Source organism: Henckelia pumila, chromosome 1 (assembly GCF_033568475.1).
Source record: "Henckelia pumila isolate YLH828 chromosome 1, ASM3356847v2, whole genome shotgun sequence".
In the NCBI taxonomy this organism is placed as follows: domain Eukaryota; kingdom Viridiplantae; phylum Streptophyta; class Magnoliopsida; order Lamiales; family Gesneriaceae; genus Henckelia; species Henckelia pumila.
In genome coordinates this window covers 55,699,848-55,724,570 of record NC_133120.1, presented here as the reverse complement: position 1 = coordinate 55,724,570, position 24,723 = coordinate 55,699,848, and the positions used below count along the sequence as shown (strand labels likewise).

Below are 24,723 nucleotides of genomic sequence, written 5' to 3'. Positions count from 1 at the left end.
ATATATGAACCCAAAAAATATTTGAATCCATAAATTTAAATGCTCCATGCCTTTACCTTTACATGGTTCGTATCAATTATCCCATTTTCGTGGAACCAAATTATTTTCTCCTTCCCCTCCCGTCTCCTCTCCCACCTTGCTATTTTTTCTTCGATAACAAACAGGTTTTGTTTTCTTGTTTTTTTGTTTTTTTAAAAAAGAAGAAGCTGGTTTTGGTGTTTGTTAGAGTCGGAAGTGTGTTTAGAGAAGATGAATAAACTCTTTAAAAATTTTCTCTAAAAAACTGAAAATACTTCCAGCCGGTCTTCATATAGTTTAGTTATATAAGAACAAATTTTCTTCAACACTCAAAATCGGCTGGAGTACTACAAATATAATGCAAAAAAAAATCCAGTGGCTTTTGTCATAATAGAAAAACAAATAAAACAAGTCAACAAAATAATCAAATATGGTAAGTAAAATGACACAAGAAATATGAAATCCGAAAGCAACAAACCTTCTAAGTCTCTCCCTTTTTTACTTAAGAAGAATTCACTAAAAACTTTGATTTTACAAAACTTTGAAACAACCCGCTTCAACTTTCGGACTTATCCGCTGTCGAAGTCGAAACTCCTAGTTAAATTCTCACAATGGTTGGAATAACAAGTCACACAACCAATACAACACAAGATAGAGAAGTAAGATGACTCCTAATATTGAAATAGTCAAATAACTCCTTCAACTGTTTGACATAAACTCTTGAGTAGTTTTCTGAAGGTCTTTATGATCCTTGATGATCATTGAAATGAGCGTGGTTGAGAATTTGTAGATGTGATTATTTAGAGTGCTCAAAAAATTCCTAGAGAATGCAGGTTTAAACAATGCTTCGTATGCGCATTGTAATTCGTTTTTTTATTTCTTGAAATTCTCTTAATATATATAATGCTCTTTGCATTTGTTCATTCAATGTTCGACTAAACAGCTCATTAATACGAAAGCAGTGCTCTCTCTATCCTTTCTAATTTCATAGTATAATTCAAGATGAGCAGTTTGATGTTTTTTAAATGCAAAGAGAAACGGTCACAGACCGCAAAAGTAACCAGCCTTTAGCTTTGTCTTTCTCGGAAAAAGTTATAATCTTTTGAAGTTTTTTCTGTTGTGCATTATCAGTCAACGAGATCTTCTGATAAATTAGGTAGAATTCTTGTAAAGAGTGTGACTTTCATTTGAAGATTTCTCACTCAATCGTTTTCAAATGTATTCTGGCAAAGTGAATGGTTGAGTAGACTATCTCATGCAGCGTTCTTTGTACACTTAAGCTTGAGCGGTCGAGGAGATTTCATATACCCAGAGATCTTGTGCTAAGGCATTAACGATTGATTGGCTATGTACGTTGAGACCAGTTGACTAATTACTTTTGAGTTTTCAACAGAGCGGTCTTGTACCTGTTATACATACAAAGACAACTTGATCTAATACAATAATTCATTGTTTGTTATTATCAAAAGTAAGGGACCTAACAATTTTGTTCTTCTTCGATGATGACAAAGCCCAAGCCCCAAAATTCAAAATAAAACTATGAATTTTATTGAGATAATGAATTTAATATTTACAGATGAAAGAAAATGAGGCAGTAAACCTACTACACCGACGTGTATAAACCTATACTATCTTTTGAACCAATGTGGTGCTTAGTTAAATTTTAATTTGAAGTAATGAAATTAATAATAACAATAATAACCATAATTTTCACGCCTCGAAACCGAGCCTAGTTGACATCGGCGTTATTTAACATTTTCACATTAAACAATCAGCCTCAGAAGTACATATTTCAAAATACAAAACAATCTATTCATTCATAATAGAGAATTTCATTGTTCTTACAACTTCAAATAATACAGATCAATAATTTGTCTAACAAACGCAGCGAAATAAAAAGATAACTAAAAATATCAACTAGCTGAAACGCAGCGGCTTATGAAACTGAAACAGAAACTAAATAACATGTAACTCAATCAATCTTCACCATTCCCAAAACTGGTTCTGCTTATCGTCCTCAAGTTCTTTCTCGTTCTTATCTGAGAGGGTGGTTCAAGGTGGATGAGTGATATGGGTGTCACTCAGTAAATGGGAGAAATCCCGCATAAAAACAATTCCAGACTTATGCATTCATACATCCTTATATTTTCAAAAACAGAATACAGAACATGCACTGATTTAACTTATTGAATTTCGTGGCTAACTGATATCAGCCCCTTATATGTTTATCCTCTAAAGGGTGAGAAATCAGGAATCAGGAATCAGGAATCAGGAATCAGGTATGTTCGGAATATATACTCCTGCCACTAGTTCACAAGTATCAGTACAGTAACAAAAATCAGAGTTTTTCAGAAGTTTAGACATTATCATGCAAAAGCTTATTTTCTTAAAAACCGAAAGCCCACTTACCTGATTTCCACGAAAATTGAAGTATCTTAGATCTTGGTACAGAACCCTAACTCGAAATTGAATTACACCTCGATCAGGACTTTCACCAGCACTCTTGCTCGACCACTTGCTTTGAATCTACTCTAGCTTCGAAAATTGGGCTGAGTTTCGACCACTATACCTACTAAATTTTGGGAGAGATTGAGAGAAAATCTTGTGTTTGGTGTATCTAATTCCTACAACTTTGTGGTCTATTTATAGGTGAGGTTTAGTAGGTGAAAGGACACTCTTAATGGTCATAAAAGTCTTTAATCATGGTCATAATGATCATTGATGGTGGGAGTTTTATGGTTGGTCCTTTGGCTTTTCAAATTCTTGAGTTAATGACAACATTAATTGAGATAATTAATCTTACATAACTCTTGGTGTAAATGCATTTGAAATTGCATGCACGCAAATTTCTTGATCTTTACAATAATCATAAAAATAATAACAATAATATTCAAGAAATTACATAAAATCATTAAAATTATTCATGTATTAATAATTCGTTATTTCGTAAACAATAATATATTTTTATTATATGATAGTAAGTTAAAAAAAAAACCAAATGAGATATTTTATGTTGTTTTTGTGGATGAAATCCAATTATGGATGGTTCTTGCTTGTTCCCGACTCCCGTCCTGGTAGGTAGGTAGATGAAACAAGACAAGCTTTTGAATTATTTTGGCAAACACACCATTAATGGGCCTCTCAGCTTCGAAGCGAGTTCGAGCGCACCTCGAAGCCTCGCCTCAATTTAGCTCAGCCTGCAACTCAGCATACGCCCACTGCCTCTCCCTCACCCAACACGCCTTCGCCGGAATTAAACCCTACCAGCTTTGCTCCGCCGTAGACCAGCTCCACCGCCTTCTATCAAACTCCCTGCCCATCATCTCGAAGTGGGCCGCACGCCCCCCGGACCGGGATCGAGTGGACCGGGCTTTCAGATCCCTGATTCGTACCAGAGAGTCAGGTTCGATGGCGGCTCGAGAGGACACGGTGCTGGATGAGTCCGAGTTCGAGGAATTAGCGTTGGAGTTGTTTGCTGAATGTGTTGCGTCGAACATGGAAATGGTGGCGTTGAAGAGATTCGCTGTTGGAGCGGTGGGGATTGGTGGCGTGGGTGCGGCGTTGAAGCCAGGTAGTGGTGTTTTGGTGGCGGCGATTGCTGCCTACGCTCTTGGTATTGGGATTGATCTTCATCGTTGGGTTGATGGTTAATTTTTTATTTTCATTTTATATGGTATGACTTGTTCATCTATGTTAAATATTTCAATTCCAAGTTGGGTTTAAAAATAATAAGGGAAAATGCATTTTTCTAAAATAAATTAATTATAAAAACAGAAAATATGTTAGCATTGTAACTGTAGACGACATATTTAATGAGGGAAAATATAAGGCCTAACAAATTCTGTGAAACTCTTTGAAATTAGGAATGGTAGAATGAAATGATTTTATGTTGGGAAATAACATTGGGGAATCGTAAAGAAACCATGCATGTTCACTGTCTACACTAATTGGTCTTGAAATATCTATAAGATTTGTTCGCCATTGAATGTCATATATTACAACATGTAATTCAAAAATGAATCCGGAATTAAATCTTGAGAATCGTGAAAAACAATTTCCATTAATGGCATGGAAGTCGGCCCAAGTAGTAGTATCCAAACATGGGAAAAAACAATTCTCTTGTACTTACACGTCGTTTTTTGGACCTTAAGAGTTGTTGAAGTGAAACTAAAATCTCATCCATTCGAGGCCTGAGATCTGGGTCTAAATTTAAACATTGAAAAGCAAGTCTCATAACAGCAAGTGCTTTATTTCGAGGGTATTGGCCATTTAATTTGGTGTCCACGATCTGTGACAACTTTCTTTTTGAAAGAGTAGGTGCCCTGTTAGCCAATTTGTGGCTAAGGGCCTTTATGACTCTATTTGTAAACAATCTTTGTTTAATATAATTTACACTTTATATTGGTATTTACTTTATCTTTTATCATATTGTTATGTTGTAACGTGCTATACGATGTTTAGATAAATACCTTGAATATACTAAAGTGCATGCAAGATGTGATAGTGGATATGGATGACTATCATGAAACACATCTTGTAATCACTGTATATTCTAAACCAGTTCCTAGTCAATTGAGCCGTCCGCAATAAGGATAAGGATCGCTCAAGATTGAGACTAGCATTTGCGATGCCGAGTACCACGTTTCATTGGTATGGAACATAGAGATGTTTTAAGCATGCAAATGGATATTCATTGGATGAATGATCGAACTACCTTATTCAGACTTTCCAAGTGGTTTTCACTAATTGAGTGAAAAAGCCCGTGATTTTGGTTGTACATCATTAGTCCTTACTACTTGAAACATCATGGAGACTCTATATGCTAGTAATGTACTTTGACTCGTTTACCGACTCTATGAGGGTCATCAGGTGTCGAGATTGGGTACAGTTACAACACATATAGGAGTCAATGCTTTGTTGTCAAGGATTCACCACACGCTTGCGAGTGTGGATATCCTATGCGATCTGAGGAGATATTAGTGACAAATCTCTGGCCAGAGTACATGATGTGTTTTAGGTTACTTGGTTTCCTAGTTGCACATGCGATGTCACTATTTGATCTCCAAGATGCATTGCATAGTTATCAAATCTCGAACGACTCTCGATATACCAATGATTGTTGATTCGATCGGGATATATGGATGAAGGGACCGTACTGTACGCTACCCAAAACCCACTGGTTCTTGCAGGCACTATCAGTGATACCTAGGGAATCATGGGGCGATGTTGCTAGGCGCTCTTACCATGATTCGATGGGCAAGTCGGAAATTGTTGTTCCGAGTCACAAAGGAGTTGTGGGCCCACGACTAGCTGTATCCCTGAACCATTGAGGGTTACACAAGTAATAGATTTCTAATTCCCGTTGAGATAATTAAAATTAATGAGTTAAATTTAGCGAATGAGAAGTAGGACTTCTTATTGATGAGTAGAGGGAGTGAGATTTCCTAAAATGACATAGGGATGCCATTTTTGGAAACCAGAATTCGGATTCAGAAAATTTATCTTGATTTTAAAATGTGCAGAAAAGGTTTCTGTACACATTGATAAAATATGGTTTATCAATTTGAGTCACGATGAATTTTATATTAATTTCTGAACATGCGGGCTTTGCTTGTCAGGCTTGAACTTATGACTAATGGGCCCTAAGCTGTTAGCAGCTCATGTTATAAATAAGTTATTGCAGTACAGAAATTAAAAAAAAACATTCATAATTTTCGAAACCTAGAGAGCTCTCTCCCTAGGGTTTTCGGCCACCCCCTTCCTCCTCTGTGTTCGAAAATTCCAGTCTGCAATTTTCGAAAATTGCAGTCTGGTTTAACAGATCAAATCTGTTAATTCTCTTCGTAGAAACTTCTGATAGACTTTCTAGTGCAGTCTGTCAGAGGGTTTTAGAATTCTGTTCGTGGACCTGATTCAGGAGTTGATCGATCGAGTCATCAGTTCCTGGGATATACAAGAAGAGCAGATTTTATCTGTTGGAGTCCATAACCTCAAGTTGAGACTTGAGAGGTAAAATTTAATTGTTATTTTATTTTACTTATTTGTTTTAATCGTAAGAATTTGATACCCACGATCTGGAATCGTTCCAGATTAGAAAATAAAAATTTTAAACCTTCCGCTGCCTTGGGTATCATATCTACGGATTCGAGAACGTGTTCCAACAGTAGTATCAAAGCCAGGTTTCTCTCGGATCTAATGATTAAAATTTATCGATTGTACAAAGCCTCGGTTTTTCAGAAAACAAAACAAAAAAATTTTTTTGGGGCTACCCGCTGCCCTGCGCGCAGCTGGGCCGCGCTCGGCGGCCCAGCAGCGTGGCTGGGCCCCGATAGCCGGGGGCTACCCGGGATCGTCCCGGGCAGCCCAGAAAAATTAAAATTTTATTTTTTAAAAAATTTTGAATTTCGGCCCGCTAATAGTTGTTGGGCCCAGTTTTTGGCCCGATCGAAAATTGTTTCGATTGGTCCACGAGGCAATGAGTCAAAATTGTTTGAACCCAAAATTTTAAGAAAATTAATTGTTGGAAAAATTTTGAATTTTTGGAAATTTATAAATTTAATCCAATAAATTAAGTTTTATGAAAATTAATAATTTTGGTACAATTGACTATAAAATATGATTTTATGTATAAAATTATAAAATATGATTTTATGGATAAAATATGATTTTATGGATATACTAGATAAAATATGATTTTATATATAAAATGGGATTTTATCTATTTATATTTATTGCCATTTTGAATTGAATGTTATACAATCATTTAATTGAATTAAATAATTGGATAAAAGGATGATCGATTGTCATGACCATATTTTTTTAGGTGTATGCTAGGTGGTTTACATTTGGTTTTTATTATTGTTGTTGGGTTTTATTAATGGGCTTGTATTATGGCCCAATTTGATTTGTCATTTGTAATAAAAGTGAGCCTTGTTTATGGCCCGTTTCCACCCTTAAATATGTATCCCTTACTTGTCATTGAAATTTATTGTAAATTTATTAGACTTAGTGAGAGATAAAGATTTGAAGACAGTGGTGGGCCCAACAGACATAAAGATCGAAGAATGTAAATTGGAAGCTCAATGTAATAGGATTGCATTGCATACTTGCAAATCACCTAGGATTGGACTTAGACTCGTGATTGGCAACCACGGGTCGATTAGATCTAGGCATCGATTATCCTTTATTTAATATTTGATATTATTGTTGTATGCATGTTTAGACTAAATTGCATGAATCCTGCAAGCATACAAATTTTTTAATGATGAGACAAATTTTAAAATTAAAATCCCTCATTTTAAATATGATTTAAAATTAATATCAAGTTTAATAAAAGGAAAATTAAATATAATTTATATTTTCCTACCTTTCATCAACTATCAATGCATGATAGATGCTACCCGCGAACGTGGTCCATCTCATATTATTGGGAAGGTTCGTTCGCTGGAAAGCTGTGCATTGAGTAGAAAATTGTTGTAAGTTGGGTGGAACTCCCATGAGATCACCTCATATTATTGGGGTTCACATGACAACCGTCCATCACAACTTAATATTGATGAGTCAACTTGACATATCACTTTAAACGGCGTCATATTATTGGTCCCTTTATTGGATATGAGGTAAAAACATGGAGGTTGCTCTAGCAGCAATTGAACTCTTCCTTTTTAAAATTATAATTGGCTGATTTTATTCGGAACTATAATTTGTAAATTGGGCTCCATGTTCCTACTAAAGAAAATGGTTTTCTCGTTTTTACTAGAGGGTGGTGAAATCGTAAAAATAGTGGGAGAGTAATTCATAAAATTATACTCGCCTTATTTTATGTCTTAGTAAATTAATTAAACAATCACTGATTATTGTCTGTTTCTTTTCAGTATATCGTTATAATGAATTCGCGTAATCCACTGTTTTCTATTCTCGAACAACACAAACTGACTGGCGCAAACTATACGGAATGGTTCCGCAAGTTGAAGATTGTCCTATGCTCGGAAAAGATTTTCTACGTGTTAGAAAAGTCTCCTCCGAAGGAAGCCCCGGCTGATGTGAGTCCGGAAGAATTGGCAAAACTTGATAAATGGTGGGACCATGATATCAAGGCCAAATGCTACATGCAGGCTTCGATGTCTGATGAACTTCAGAGGCGATTTGAGGATGCAGTGAATGCTGCTGACATTCACAAAACCCTCAGAACTTTTTGGAGCTCAGCCGAGATCTGAGCGGTACGCCACTGTCAAAGAGCTAATGACATGCCTCATGCGAGATGGGAATTCTGTCCGTGAGCATGGGGTACACATGATTTGGCTCATTGAAAAATTGGTGACCCTAGAGATGACATTGGAGCACGAACTGTGTGCAAACTTACTGCTTCTTCCTCTTCCTTCATCGTTTGACGGTTTTGTGGTGAACTTTAATATGAACAAGATAGAGGCCACCCTTGAAGAGATGGTCAATATGCTTGTCACTTATGAGGCCACATTCAAAAAGGATAAATCGGTTCTCTTGGTGGGCTCCTCTTCTTCTACGAAGAAGGGGCCAAGTGCAAAGGGTAAGAAACGTTCTGCTCAACCCAAGAAAACTGAGCCCAAGAAGAAACACAAGACCAAAGTTTCTAACATGGACAAGTCTGAAGATGTTTTCCATCACTGCAATAAACCCGGTCACTGGAAGCGTAACTGCAAAGAATATCTCGAGCAGTTGCGAACTGCAAAGGGTATGTTTTATATTGAAATAAATGTTTCGCTTAATACTACTTCTTGGGTATTGGATACCGGATGTGGATCTCACATTTGCAATGATTTGCAGGTGATGTCAAGAAGTCGTAGGCTGAGGATGGGTGAGACCCAGTTGAGGCTCGGAAATGGTTCCAGAGTTGAGGCCAAAGCTGTGGGAGATGCTTATTTAATTTTGCAAAACAATTTTAAGTTATTTCTGAGAGATGTTTTATTTGTGTCAGATTTGATTAAAAACATTATTTCTGTTTCTATGCTTGATAGAGATGATTTTTCTTGAAATTTTGTGAATGAGATTTGCAATATTTACAAGAATGAATGTTTGATTGGATATGGACAACTTGAAAACGATCTATATAACTTGAAATTAAAAGACGTTCCAGTTAATTATGTTGATAAACCGGTAACAACAATAAAAAGGAAAAAAGATAGTCAAAACCCGGCAAACCTTTGGCATGCTAGGCTAGGCCATATTTCCTCACGGAGGATGAACAAGTTAGTGGGAGAGGGCATGTTTGATATGTCAGATATTAACTCTCTACCTACTTGTGAGTCTTGCCTGAAAGGAAAAAGGACTAAAACACCTTTTAAGGAAAAGCCTGAGCGTAGTCAAAATCTATTGGATTTGATCCATACAGATGTTTGTGGACCATTTAGTATTGGTACTAAATATGACCACACCTACTTTATTACCTTTACTGATGATTATTCAAGGTATGGGTATTTATATTTAATGAAATATAAGTCTGAATTATTTGAAAAGTTCAAAGAATTCAAGACTGAAGTAGAAAACCAGCTAGGTAAAAGTATTAAAGCACTTCGATCTGATCGAGGCGGTGAATACTTAAGCACCAAATTTTTAGACTATCTGAAAGAAAATGGAATTCTTTCTCAGTGGACTCCTCCTGCCACACCTCAGCTTAATGGTGTAGCAGAGCGTCGTAATCGAACTCTGTTGGATATGGTTCGATCTATGATGAGCTTCACTGAGCTCCCACCTTCGTTTTGGGGCTATGCACTTGAAACGGCGGTATTATTGTTGAACAATATCCACACTAAAGCAGTGAATAAAACTCTATACGAATTATGAACTATCAAAACTCCTAAGTATTCGTACTTAAGGATTTGGGGATGTCATGCTTACGTGAAGCAGACAGTGGGAGATAAGTTGGATAGTCGATCCACCTTGTGTTATTTTGTAGGGTATCCAAAGAATTCGATCGGATATTACTTTTATCATCCTACTGAAACAAAAGTGTTTGTTTCTAGGAATGCCACCTTCCTGGAGAAGGAGTTCTTACTTGAAAGAAAAGGCAAGATGATGGAACTCGAAGAAGTTCGACAAGAACCCGAGATACAAAATAACGATCCCACACCTCAGGAACCAATAAATGACACGCCACTTCTTAGGAAATCCGAAAGGGCTTCTAGACCTCCTGTTCGACTTAATCTTCTACTTGAAGGGGATCAAAGTGAACCCATCAATGGATGTGATCCGAGAAACTTCAAGGAAGCAATTTCTGATGCCGATTCGAATTTATGGCTTCAAGCCATGCAGTCTGAAATCGACTCCATGCATGCAAACCAAGTTTGGTCTTTAGTAGATCCTCTCGATGGAATTGTTCCTATAGGATGTAAATGGATCTACAAGAGAAAACTTGGGCCTGATGGTAAGGTGCTGACCTACAAGACACGATTGGTCGCAAAAGGTTATACACAAAGACAAGGTGTAGACTATGATGAAACCTTTTCACCAGTCGCATGTTGGAGAACGCGGCGATCAGATCAATTAGGATTAATACCCGGTGCAGCGGAAGTTTAAAATTTTTGTATAGAACGATTCCATAATAGGTATCAACCTTACGATTAAATTGTGTGTGTAAAAATTAAATAACGATTATAAAATTTTTACCTTTAATCTCGAATCGAGATTTTGGACACCAACAGATTTCTCTGCTCTTGTTGTATATCCCTGGAACTGATGGACGAACTGTTCTTCAATCAGGTCCACGAACGGATATTTAATCCCTCTGATAGATTGCACTAGAAAATCTATCAGAAGTTTCTACGAAGAGATTAACGAATTTGATCCGTTAAACCAGACTGTAATTCAAAATCACAGGCTGGATTTTTCTCGAGTAGAGAGGGAGAGGGGGCGGCCACCTTATAGAAAATCAACTAGGGTTTTCGAAAATTTTGTGACCTGTTGTGTCTAATTTCTGTACTGCAATAACTTATTTATAATGTAGGCCACTAACAGCTTAGGGCCCATTAGTCATAAGTTCAAGCCTGACAAGCAAAGCCCGCATGTTCAGAAATTAATATAAAATTCATCGTGACTCCGATTGATAAACCGGTTTCACCAATGTGCACAGAAACCATTTTTGCACCTTTTAAAGTCAAGATAAATTTTTCTGAATCCGAACTCAGTGATTTCCAAAAATGGCCATCCCTATGTCATTTTAGGAAATCTTACTCCTCTACTCTTAAATAAGAAGTCCAACTTCTTTGTTCATTAAATTTAACTCTTTAAATTTAACTATCTCAACGGGGATTAAAAATCCATTACACTGTGTGACCCTCAATGGTTCAGGGATACAGCTAGCCGTGGGCTCACAACTCCTTGTGACTCGGAACAACAATTTCCGACTTGCCCATCGAATCATGGTATGAGCGCCTAGCAACATCGCCCCATGATTCCCTAGGTATCACTGATAGTGCCTACAAGAACCAATAGATTTTGGTTAGCGTACAGTACGGTCCCTTCATCCATATATCCCGATCGAATCAACAACCATTGGTATATCGAGAGTCGCTCGAGATTCGATAACTATGCAATGCATCTTGAAGATCAAATAGTGACATCGCATGTGCTACTAAGAAACCATTTCTTAAATCACATCATGTACTCTGGCCAGAGATTCGTCACACTAATATCTCCTCAGATCGCATAGGATATCCACACTCGCAAGTATGTGGTGAATCCTTGACAACAAAGCATCGACTCCTATATGTGTCGTAACTGTACCCAATCCCGACACCTGATGACCCCAATAGAGTCGGTAAACGAGTCAAAGCACAGCACTAGCATATAGAGTCACAATGATGTTTCAAGTAGTAAGGACTAATGATGTACAACCAAAACCGCGGACTATATCCACTCGATAAGTGATAACCACTTGGAAAGTCCGGATAGGGTAGTTCGATCATTCATCATATGAATATCCATTTGCATGCTTCGAACATCTCTATGTTCCTTACCAATGAAACGTGGTACTCTGCATCGCAAATGCTAGTCTCAAACTCGAGCGATCCTTATCCTTATTATCGGACGGCTCAATCGACTAGGAACAGTTTAGAATATACAGTGACTATAAGATGTGTTTCATGATAGACATCCCCATGTTCTACCACATCTTACATATACTATAGTATATTCAAGGTCTTTATCAAAACAACAATAGTATATCACAATATAACAATATGAAGAAAGATAAAGTCATTGCCATTAATAAAAGTGTAAATTATATTAAACAAAAGATTGTTTATACAAAGAGTCATCAAAGCCCTTAGCCACAAGTTGGCTCACCGGGCACCCACTCTTTCAATCTCCCACTTGCCCTATAGCCAACTAGTCATACTACGTAGACCCATTGCTTCGCGATGTTTGTCAAATAATGGTCCTGGCAAGGGCTTAGTAAGTGGATCAGCGATATTTTCTGCAGAGGCCACTCTTTCGACAGTGATGTCTCCTCTTTCCACAATCTCCCGGATGATGTGGTATTTCCTCAGTACGTGTTTGGATCTTTGATGAGACCTTGGTTCCTTTGCCTGAGCAACGGCACCCGTGTTGTCACAGTACACCGGGACTGGACCAACAACTTCAGGAATGACGCCCAACTCTTGGACGAAATTCCTCATCCAAACGCCCTCTTTAGCAGCAGCTGATGCTGCAATGTATTCAGCCTCAGTGGTGGAATCCGCTGTGGTGTCCTGCTTGGAACTCTTCCAAGAGACAGCACCGCCATTGAGCATGAACACAAATCCAGAGGTTGACTTCGAGTCATCCACGTCACTTTGGAAGCTAGAGTCGGTATAGCCTTCCAATTTTAGTTCTCTTCCTCCATATACCATGAACATATTCTTAGTCCTTCGTGAGTACTTAAGAATGTCCTTCACGGCTTTCCAATGCATTTGACCGGGATTAGCTTGATATCTGCTCGTGACACTCAGAGCAAATGCTACATCCGGTCTGGTAGATATCATCCCATACATGATACTACCTATGGCTGACGCATATGGTACATGTGTCATTTTCTCTATCTCTTCATCAGTCTTGGGACACATAGACTTGGATAGAGAAACTCCATGACACATGGGTAGATGTCCTCTCTTTGACCCATCCATTGAAAACCGTTTCAATATGGTGTCGATGTAGGTTGATTGATTGAGTCCTATCATTCTCTTAGATCTATCTCTATAGATCTGTATCCCTAGAATATAGGATGCCTCACCCAAATCCTTCATCGAGAATCTACCTGATAACCATATCTTTGTTGACTGCAACATCCCTACATCATTCCCAATGAGTAGGATGTCATCAACATAAAGTACTAAGAATGTCACAGCATCCTTAACTACTTTCTTGTACACGCATGGTTCCTCCGGATTCTTGATGAAACCAAAATCTTTTATTGTTTCATCAAATTTCTGGTTCCAACTTCTTGATGCTTGTTTTAGACCATAAATTGATCTCTGAAGCTTGCATACCTTATGCTCGCTTCCCATGGATGTGTACCCCTCAGGCTGCTTCATATAGATCTCTTTCTTAATGTCTCCATTAAGAAAAACAGTCTTCACATCCATTTGCCATATCTCATAGTCATACCATGCAGCTATGGCAATAAGGATTCTTATGGACTTGAACATTGCAACTGGTGAAAAGGTTTCATCATAGTCAACTCCTTGTCTTTGAGTATAACCTTTCGCCACCAATCGCGCCTTGTAGGTCAATACCTTACCATCAGGCCCAAGCTTTCTTTTGTAGATCCATTTACACCCTATTGGAACAATTCCATCGGGAGGATCTACTAAAGACCAAACTTGGTTTGTATGCATCGAATCTATTTCCGACTGCATAGCTTCAATCCATAAATTTGAATCCGCATCAGAAATTGCTTCCTTGAAGTTTCTTGGATCACATCCAACATCGGGTTCATCTTGATCCCCTTCAAGAAGAAGACCATATCGAATAGGAGGTCTAGAAGTCCTCTCGGATCTTCTAGGTATAGGCGTGTCCAGCAATGGTTCCTGAGGTGTAGGATCGTTATTTTGTATTTCGGGTTCTTCTCGAATTTCTTCGAGTTCCATCATCTCGCATTTCTTATCCAATAAGAACTCCTTCTCCAAGAAGGTGGCATTCCTTGAAACAAACACCTTTGTTTCAGCAGGATAATAGAAATAATATCCGATTGAATTCTTCGGATACCCTACAAAATAACATAAGCTGGATCGACTATCAAACTTATCTCCCACTGTCCGCTTCACGTAAGCAGGACATTCCCAAATCCTCAAGTATGAATACTTAGGAGCTTTGCCATTCCATAACTCGTATGGTGTTTTGTCCACTGCTTTAGTGTGGACGTTGTTCAACAACAATACCGCCGTTTCAAGCGCATAGCCCCAAAACGAAGGTGGAAGCTCAGTGAAGCTCATCATGGATCGAACCATGTCCAACAAAGTTCGATTACGACGCTCCGATACACCATTAAGCTGTGGTGTCATAGGAGGAGTCCACTGAGAGAGAATCCCATTCTCTTTTAGATAGTCCAAAAACTCGGTACTCAAGTATTCTCCACCTCGATCCGATCGAAGTGCTTTAATACTTTTACCTAGCTTGTTTTCTACTTCAGCCTTGAATTCTTTGAACTTTTCAAATGCTTCAGACTTATATTTCATTAAATATAAATACCCATACCTTGAATAATCATCAGTAAAGGTAATGAAGTAGGTGTGGCCATATTGAGTCCCAACTCTAAATGGACCACAAACATCTGTATGGATCAAATCCAACAGATTTTGACTACGCTCAGGTTTCCTCTTAAAAGGAGATTTAGTCATTTTTCCTTTTAGGCAGGATTCACAAGTAGGTAGAGAGTTAATATCAGACATATCAAACATGCCTTCTCCCACTAGCTTGTTCATCCTTCTTGAGGAAATATAACCTAGCCTAGCATGCCAAAGGTTTGCCGGGTTTTGACTATCGATTTTTCTTTTGTTTGTTGTTGCCGGTTTATCAACATAATTCATTGGAACGTCTTTTAGTTTTAAGTTATATAGATCGTTTTCAAGTTGTCCATTTCCAATCAAACATTCATTCTTGTAAATATTGCAAATCTCATTCACAAAATTGCAAGAATAACCACCTCTATCTAGCATAGAAACAGAAATAATGTTTTTAATCAAATCTGGAACAAATAAAACATCTCTCAAAAGTAACTTAAAACCGTTCTGCAAATTAAATAAACGTCTCCCACAACTTTGGTTTCAACTCTAGAACCATTTCTGAGCCTCAGCTGGGTCTCACCCATCCATAGCCTATTACTTCTTGTCATCATTTGCAACTCATTGCAAATATGAGATCCACATCCGGTATCCAATACCCAAGAAGTAGTGTTAAGTGAAACATTTATTTCAATATAGAACATACCCTTCGCAGTTCGCAACTGCTCGAGGTATTCCTTGCAGTTACGTTTCCAATGACCGGGTTTCTTGCAGTGATGGCAAACTTGTTTAGACTTGTCCAATTTTGCATGTAACATTTGGCCTTGAGATCATGGTCCAACCATTTCTCTAGTTCGGCCAACCTTTCGGTAGTTACATCAGCCAGGGCTGTTTTCGGAGAAGCCTTTTCTAACACTTAGAAAATCTTTTCCGAACTTAGGACAATCTTAACTTATGGAATCATTCTGTATTGTTTGCGCCAGTATGTTTGTTTTGTTGGAGAATTGAGACATGTGGATTATGAAGATTCATCATAATGATATACTGAGATGAAACAGACAATTATCGATGATTGTTTAATTAATTTACTAAGACATAAAATAGGCGAAATTTATTTTATGAATCTCACTCTCACTATTTTAACGATTTCACTACCCTCTAGTGAAAACGGGAAACTATTTTCCTTAGTGAGAACATGGAGTCCAATTGACAAACTATGGTCCCGAATAATATCAGCCAACCATAATTTTCAAAAGGTAGAGCCCAATTGCTTCCAAAGCAACCTCCACGTTTTTACCTCATGTCCAATAAGGGCCCAATAATATGACGCCGTTTATTGTGACATGTCAAGATGACCCATCAATATTAAGTTGTGATGGACGGTCGCCATGTGGATCCCCCAATAATATGAGCCGATCCCATGGGAGTTCCACCCAACTTACAACATGTGTCGATCCAATGTACAGCTTTCCGACGAACGGGCCCCCAATAATATGAGCCGGACCGTATCCGCGGGTAGCATCTCATACATTGATCGTTGATGGAAGGTAGGAACATTTAAACAAATTTAAATTTCCTTTATTTATCTTGATATCAATTTTAAATCATATTTAAAATGAAGGATTTTAATTTTGAAAATTTGTCTCATCATTTTTAAAATTTTGTATGCTTGCCGGATTCACACAATTTTGTCTAAAACATGCATACAACAATAATATCACATATTATATAGGATGATCGATTCCATTTCTAATCGACCCGTGGTTGCCAATCACGAGTCTTAGTCCAATCCTAGGTAATATGCAGTATGCAATGCAATCCTATTACATTGTGCTTCCAATTTACATTTTTTCCGTCTTTATTGTCTGCTGGGCCCACCTCCGTCTTCAAATCTTCATCTCCCACTAAATCTAATGTATTTACAATAAATAACAATGACAAGTAGGAGATACATTTTTAAGGGGTGGAAACGGGCCATAAACCAAGCCCACTTTTATTACATATGACATTCATATTTGGACCATAAACCAGACCCATTAATAAAACCAACAACAATAAAACAAATGTAAATTCCTAACATACACCTACAAAATTGGTCATGGCAATCGATCATCCTTATCCAATAACATTTAATTCAAAATTAATTTATTGGATAACATGCAATGGCAATTTAAATTTAAAAGGATAAAATCATATTTCATACATAAAATCTTATTTTACATAAAAAATCATATTTTATCTTTTATCAAATAAAATCATATTTTATCTATAAAATCCAATTTTATACATAAAATCATATTTTACTCAATATATCCATAAGATCATATCTTATCATCAATTGTACCAAAAATAATTAATTTCAAAATTCAATTAAAGGATAAAATATTAAAATTTTCCAAAAATTCAAATTTATCCAAAAATCAATTTTAAAATTTTCGGACTCGAACAATTCGATCCGACGCCTCGTGGACCAATCAAAAACGATTTTCGATCGGACCAAAAATAGAATTTTAACATATTAAAATTTAATTTAAAAATTAAAATTTAATTTTTCCGCGGGCCGCCCCGGACTTTCCCGGGCTGCCCGCGCCCCGTAGGGCTCGGGCCGGGCAGCCCGGCTGCCCCTAGGGCAGCGACGATCGCTGCCCTGGGCAGCGATCACATCGCTGCCCCTCCCGGGCAGCGATCCAATCGCTGCCCGGGTTTTTGCCCGGAATTTTTTTTTTTTTTTTAAATATTTATTTTGTTTCAAAAACCGAGGCTCAAAAATTTTTGTACAATCGATTAATTTAATCTCTTGATCTGGGCAACCTGGCTCTGATACCACTGTTGGATAACCCGACGATCAGATCAATTAGGATTGATACCCGGTGCAGCGGAAGTTTAAAATTTTTGTATGGAACGATTCCATAATAGGTATCAACCTTACGATTAAATTGTGTGTGTAAAAATTAAATAACGATTATAAAATTTTTACCTTTAATCTCGAATCGAGATTTTGGACACCAACAGATTTCTCTGCTCTTGTTGTATATCCCTGGAACTGATGGACGAACTGTTCTTCAATCAGGTCCACGAACGGATATTTAATCCCTCTGATAGATTGCACTAGAAAATCTATCAGAAGTTTCTACGAAGAGATTAACGAATTTGATCCGTTAAACCAGACTGTAATTCAAAATCACAGGCTGGATTTTTCTCGAGTAGAGAGGGAGAGGGGGCGGCCACCTTATAGAAAATCAACTAGGGTTTTCGAAAATTTTGTGACCTGTTGTGTCTAATTTTTGTACTGCAATAACTTATTTATAATGTAGGCCACTAATAGCTTAGGGCCCATTAGTCATAAGTTCAAGCCCGACAAGCAAAGCCCGCATGTTCAGAAATTAATATAAAATTCATCGTGACTCCGATTGATAAACCGATTTCACCAATGTGCACAGAAACCATTTCTGCACCTTTTAAAGTCAAGATAAATTTTTCTGAATCCGAATTCAGTGATTTCCAAAAATGGCCATCCCTATGTCATTTTAGGAAATCTTACTCCTCTACTCTTAAATAAGAAGTCCAACTTCTTTGTTCATTAAATTTAACTCTTTAAATTTAACTATCTCAACGGGGATTAAAAATCCATTATACTGTGTGACCCTCAATGGTTCAGGGATACAGCTAGCCGTGGGCTCACAACTCCTTGTGACTCGGAACAAAAATTTCCGACTTGCCCATCGAATCATGGTATGAGCGCCTAGCAACATCGCCCCATGATTCCCTAGGTATCACTGATAGTGCCTACAAGAACCAATAGATTTTGGTTAGCGTACAGTACGGTCCCTTCATCCATATATCCCGATCGAATCAACAACCATTGGTATATCGAGAGTCGCTCGAGATTCGATAACTATGCAATGCATCTTGAAGATCAAATAGTGACATCGCATGTGCTACTAAGAAACCATTTCTTAAATCACATCATGTACTCTGGCCAGAGATTCGTCACACTAATATCTCCTCAGATCGCATAGGATATCCACACTCGCAAGTATGTGGTGAATCCTTGACAACAAAGCATCGACTCCTATATGTGTCGTAACTGTACCCAATCCCGACACCTGATGACCCCAATAGAGTCGGTAAACGAGTCAAAGCACAGTACTAGCATATAGAGTCTCAATGATGTTTCAAGTAGTAAGGACTAATGGTGTACAACCAAAACCGCGGACTATATCCACTCGATAAGTGATAACCACTTGGAAAGTCCGGATAGGGTAGTTCGATCATTCATCATATGAATATCCATTTGCATGCTTCGAACATCTCTATGTTCCTTACCAATGAAACGTGGTACTCTGCATCGCAAATGCTAGTCTCAAACTCGAGCGATCCTTATCCTTATTATCGGACGGCTCAATCGACTAGGAACAGTTTAGAATATACAGTGACTATAAGATGTGTTTCATGATAGAAATCTCCATGTTCTACCACATCTTACATATACTATAGTATATTCAAGGTCTTTATCAAAACAACAATAGTATATCACAATATAACAATATGAAGAAAGATAAAGTCATTGCCATTAATAAAAGTGTAAATTATATTAAACAAAAGATTGTTTATACAAAGAGTCATCAAAGCCCTTAGCCACAAGTTGGCTCACCGGGCACCCACTCTTTCATCGCAATGTTCAAGTCCATAAGAATCTTAATTGTCATAGCAGCATGGTATGACTATGAGATATGTCAAATGGATGTGAAGACTGCATTCCTTAATGGAAACATTAAGGAAGAGATCTATATGACGCAGCCCGAGGGATTCACATCCATGGGAAGCGAGCATAAGGTATGCAAGCTTCAGAGATCAATTTATGGTCTCAAACAGGCGTCAAGAAGTTGGAACCAGAAATTTGATGAAACAATAAAAGACTTTGGTTTCATCAAGAACCCGGAGGAACCGTGCGTGTACAAGAAAGTAGTTAAGGATGTTGTGACATTCTTAGTGCTTTATGTTGACGACATCCTACTCATTGGGAATGTTGTAGGGATGTTGCAGTCAACAAAGATATGATTATCAAGTAGATTTTTGATAAAGGACATGGGTGAGGCGTCCTATATTCTAGGAATACAGATCTATAGAGATAGATCTAAGAGAATGATAGGACTCACACAAGCGACCTACATCGACACCATATTGAAGAGATTCTCTATGGATGAGTCCAAGAGAGGACATCTACCTATGTGTCATGGAGTTTCTCTATCCAAGTCAATGTCTCCCAAGACTGACGAAGAGATAGAGAAAATGACACACATACCATATGCGTCAGCTATAGGTAGTATCATGTATGGGATGATATCTACCAGACCGGATGTAGCCTTTGCTCTGAGTGTCACGAGCAGATATCAGGCCAACCCCTGTCAAATGCATTGGAAAGCTGTGAAGGATATTCTTAAGTACTTGAGAAGGACTAAGAATATATTCATGGTTTATGGGGGAAGAGAATTGAAATTGGAAGGCTATACCGACTCTAGCTTCCAAAGCGATGTGGATGACTCGAAATCAACCTCTAGATTTGTATTCATGCTCAATGGCGGTGCTGTCTTTTGGAAGAGTTCCAAGTAGGACACCACAGCGGATTCCACCACTGAGGCATAGTACATTGCAGCATCAGCTGCTGCTAAAGAGGCCGTTTGGATGAGGAATTTCGTCCAAGAGTTGGGGGTCATTCCTGAAGCTGTTGGTCCAGTCCCGGTGTACTGTGACAACACTGGTTTCGTTGCTCAGGCAAAGGAACCAAGGTCTCATCAAAGATCCAAACACCTACTGAGGAAATACCAAATCATCTGGGAGATCGTGGAAAGAGGAGACATTACTGTAGAGAGAGTGGCCTCTGCAGACAATATCGCTGATCCACTTACTAAGCCCTTGCCAGGACCATTATTTGACAAACATCGCGAAGCAATGGGACTACGTAGTATGATTAGTTGGCTTTAGGGCAAGTGGGAGATTGAAAGAGTGGGTGCCTTGTTAGCCAACTTGTGGCTAAGGGCCTTTATGACTCTATTTGTAAACAATCTTTGTTTAATATAATTTACACTTTATATTGGCATTTTCTTTATCTTTTATCATATTGTTATGTTGTGACGTGATATACGATGTTTAGATAAAGACCTTGAATATACTAAAGTGCATGCAAGATGTGATAGTGGATATGGACGACTATCATGAAACACATTTTGTAATCACTGTATATTCTAAACCACTTCCTAGTCAATTGAGCCGTCCGCAATAAGGATAAGGATAGCTGAAGATTGAGACTAGCATTTGCGATGCCGAGTACCAAGTTTCATTGGTATGGAACATAGAGATTTTCGAAGCATGCAAATGGATATTCAATGGATGAATGATCGAACTACCCTATTCGAACTTTCCAAGTGGTTTTCACTAATTGAGTGGAAAAGTCCGTGATTTTGGTTGTACATCATTAGTCCTTACTACTTGAAACATCATGGAGACTCTATATGCTAGTAATGTACTTTGACTCGTTTACCGACTCTATGAGGGTCATCAGGTGTCGAGATTGGGTACAGTTACAACACATATAGGAGTCAATGCTTTGTTGTCAAGGATTCACCACACGCTTGCGAGTGTGGATATCCGATGCGATCTGAGGAGATATTATTGTGACAAATCTCTGGCCAGAGTACATGATGTGTTTTAGGTTACTTGGTTTCCTAGTTGCACATGCGATGTCACTATTTGATCTCCAAGATGCATTGCATAATTATCAAATCTCGAACGACTCTCGATATATCAATGGTTATTGATTCGATTGGGATATATGGATGAAGGGACCGTACTGTACGCTAACCAAAACCCACTAGTTCTTGCAGGCACTATCAGTGATACCTAGGGAATCATGGGGCGATGTTTCTAGGTGCTCTTACCATGATTCGATGGGCAAGTCGGAAATTGTTGTTCCGAGTCACAAAGGAATTGTGGGCCCACGACTAGCTGTATCGCTGAACCATTGAGGGTTACACAAGTAATAGATTTCTAATCCCCATTGAGATAATTAAATATAATGAGTTAAATTTAGCGAATGAGAAGTAGGACTTCTTATTGATGAGTAGAGGGAGTGAGATTTCTTAAAATGACATATGGATGCCATTTTTGGAAACCACTGAATTCGGATTCAGAAAATTTATTTTGATTTTAAAATGTGCAGAAAAGGTTTCTGTACACATTCGTAAAATATGGTTTATCAATTTGAGTCACGATGAATTATATATTAATTTCTGAACATGCGGGCTTTGCTTGTCAGTCTTGAACTTACGACTAATGGGGGCCCTAAGCTGTTAGCAGCCCATGTTATAAATACGTTATTGCAGTACAAAAATTAAAAAAAAACATTCATAATTTTCGAAACCTAGAAAGCTCTCTCCCTAGGGTTTTCGGCCGCCCCCTTCCTCCTCTGTGTTCGAAAATTCCAGTCTGCAATTTTCGAAAATTGCAGTCTGGTTTAACAGATCAGATCTGTTAATTCTCTTCGTAGAAACTTCTGATAGACTTTCTAGTGCAGTCTGTCAGAGGGTTTTAAAATTCTGTTCGTGGACCTGATTCAGGAGTTGATCGATCGAGTCATCAGTTCCTGGGATATACAAGAAGAGCAGATTTTATCTATTGGAGTCCATAACCTCAAGTTGAGACTTGAGAGGTAAAATTTAATTGTTATTTTATTTTACTTATCTGTTTTAATCGTAAGGATTTGATACCCACGATCTGGAATCGTTCCAGATCAAAAAATAAAAATTTTAAACCTTCCGCTGCCTTGGGTATCATATCTACGGATCCGAGAACATATTCCAACACTTTTACCATTCATAATTAGATCAAAAGAGTCACGCCCAGATAGTAGTTGTAGCAAAACAGCCCCGAAGCCGAACACGTCACATTTCAGAGTCAAGTGACCTGGATAGTCATATTATTTCTAGGGAGGGTGTATTAGTGGACTCGAGTAAGACCAAAGATATATTGAATTGGTTGCGTCCCACGACAGCTTCATAGATTCATAGCTTTTGGGGTTTAGCAGGATATAACTGTAATGCCCAAAAAATATCTAATTTGAAAACTTACGGAATTTTGGATTTAAATTCCATGTTTGATAAATTTAAGGACTGAATTGAAGTTTGAAAATTGAGCAGGGACTGTGTAACGGCCAGAATTTATCTTAATTGAGTTATTTGAGATAATCGGAGATTACAGAGTTCAAGAGCCGACTCGATTTTGATTAGGGTCTATTTTGCAATTTTTGGAAATTTCAGGGACTAAAATGCAAATATGGAGTTTGTTAGATATTTATAGCTTGGTTTGACGTCTTTTTCACACCATCTTCTTCCCCATCTCGTTATCCCTCCATTGAAGACGCCCCTTTCCCATTTCAAGCTTTCATATTTTAGTTTACGGTCGATCCGTCCGTTAGAATTTATTTCTGAAGCCAGATTAACAATCACAGCAGCGAGAGCTTCGTTTTATCTTAAGTATTCCTCCAATCAGTTATACTTCTATTTTCGGGTGTTGTTAGAATCGATTGAGTTTCGGTTATGTCGTTCTTGAGATAGTTCTTATCGGTTATTCTCAGTCGATTTTGAAACAGAGCGTCGTTCGGATTTGTTTTGATTTTCGGAAGCATAATTCAAAAATGGAGGTTTTGTTATTTGTTGGATCCGGATTGTTATTGTTGTTTTAGCATTGCTTTGAGTTGTTTTCAATGCTGTACTGCTGTCTGTGTTTCCGGTTTGATCAGTTTATAGCCGTTATGCCGCCGGTTTGGAATTTGGGATTTTTGAATTGTTTGAGTTGTTGAACTTTGTCTATTGGATTTTTTCGTTGTTGATCTTCTTTTTCCTCCGTACAGATTCGTTTGAAGTCTGTTGAGCCCAGAGTTAGCAGAAATCAATCGTCGAAGAGTTAGACGAAGAGCGGTAAAGAGTTTACCTTGAGCGTTTGTTGTTGTTTTAGGTTGTATAGATTTTGATTAACCTCTTATTGTAGCTTGTCCAGAGTTGAAGCTACTCGAATCAAAAGGTACAAGCAGACATCGTTTTAGCGGGATAGCACACCCGAGACAGTTGGTTCTTGAGTTTCCCTTAAATCACATACTTGCATCAATACTTGTTCTAGAATGTGGAACATGTATTTTGTATTTTGAGCTTTTGTTATATGATTTAATGCTTTATGTTTTCTAATGCATTCATCTTGAGCCAAATTCTTGATTTCAGCGGGCAGAACGGCCCTTTTATGTTAGACGTTTTGGGGGCTTTAAGCGAGTGGCCTAGGCATAGAGGTTCGCCTAGTGTCAGCATACTCCTTATAGTTGCACAAAAGTCTAGAGGATGGAGATACGTAGCACCACCTTGATCGAGAGAGTCGGTGAGTTGTTTACGTGATCTCATCCTCGGGATCCCAAAAGCAGAGCAGCAATTCTTTGATTATCAAAGTTGATATCCCTGTTTTAAAGACATGCATTTCATTTGTATTAACATTGAATATGTTATCTGTATATCATGCTATTGATATATTACTTGTATTGCATGTTATGTTGATTTTACTGGGAATATCATTTTCACCGGAGTTATCAGGCTGTTACTTTGTTTTGTATGTGTACATGGAAAAAGATGAGGAAGGTTCAAGTCAGAGGAGGCTTGGTTAGCTTCGAGGTCAAGGGATAGAAGTGAGACTCGGTTTAGAAGTCGAATCAGCATGCCAATCTAGTTTATATTTGACGCATGTTTAGGACTCGAACTTGGTTGATGTTTGTAGTTTCTGATATTCAAATATTGCGGATTGAATGTTGTCGTTGCATGTATTATGAATCTTGTTATTTTTGGAATGGATATTGGTTTGAGTTGGCAAGTTGATTTATGTTTTTTTGTTCTGGTGTAGGGGGCGCCTGATCTGCAGTTTTTAGCAGACCGAGCGC

General features: G+C 38.0%; 2 protein-coding genes across 2 annotated transcripts; both read left to right on the top strand.

Moving 5' to 3' along the window:
- The first annotated feature begins 3,043 nt into the window (after positions 1-3,043).
- Positions 3,044-6,504, top strand: LOC140875055 (uncharacterized). Its single transcript, XM_073278600.1, has one exon. The coding sequence runs from the start codon at positions 3,151-3,153 to the stop codon at positions 3,667-3,669; it is 519 nt and encodes a 172-aa protein (XP_073134701.1). The 5' UTR covers positions 3,044-3,150; the 3' UTR covers positions 3,670-6,504.
- Positions 6,505-6,669: 165 nt separating this feature from the next.
- LOC140876191 (uncharacterized) lies at positions 6,670-8,954 on the top strand. Its single transcript, XM_073280079.1, has 2 exons — positions 6,670-8,728; positions 8,821-8,954. Exons 1-2 carry the CDS (start codon positions 8,179-8,181, stop codon positions 8,838-8,840), a joined length of 570 nt encoding a protein of 189 aa, XP_073136180.1. The 5' UTR covers positions 6,670-8,178; the 3' UTR covers positions 8,841-8,954.
- The last annotated feature ends 15,769 nt before the right edge of the window (positions 8,955-24,723 follow it).

Bases quoted from the DNA above. Each gene is read 5' to 3' on its own strand.
- LOC140875055 (XM_073278600.1), top strand. From the start codon at position 3,151: ATGGGCCTCTCAGCTTCGAAGCGAGTTCGAGCGCACCTCGAAGCCTCG.
- LOC140876191 (XM_073280079.1), top strand. From the start codon at position 8,179: ATGCTGCTGACATTCACAAAACCCTCAGAACTTTTTGGAGCTCAGCCG. The intron at 8,729-8,820 runs GTATGTTTTATA...AATGATTTGCAG, and splicing joins GCAGTTGCGAACTGCAAAGG to GTGATGTCAAGAAGTCGTAG.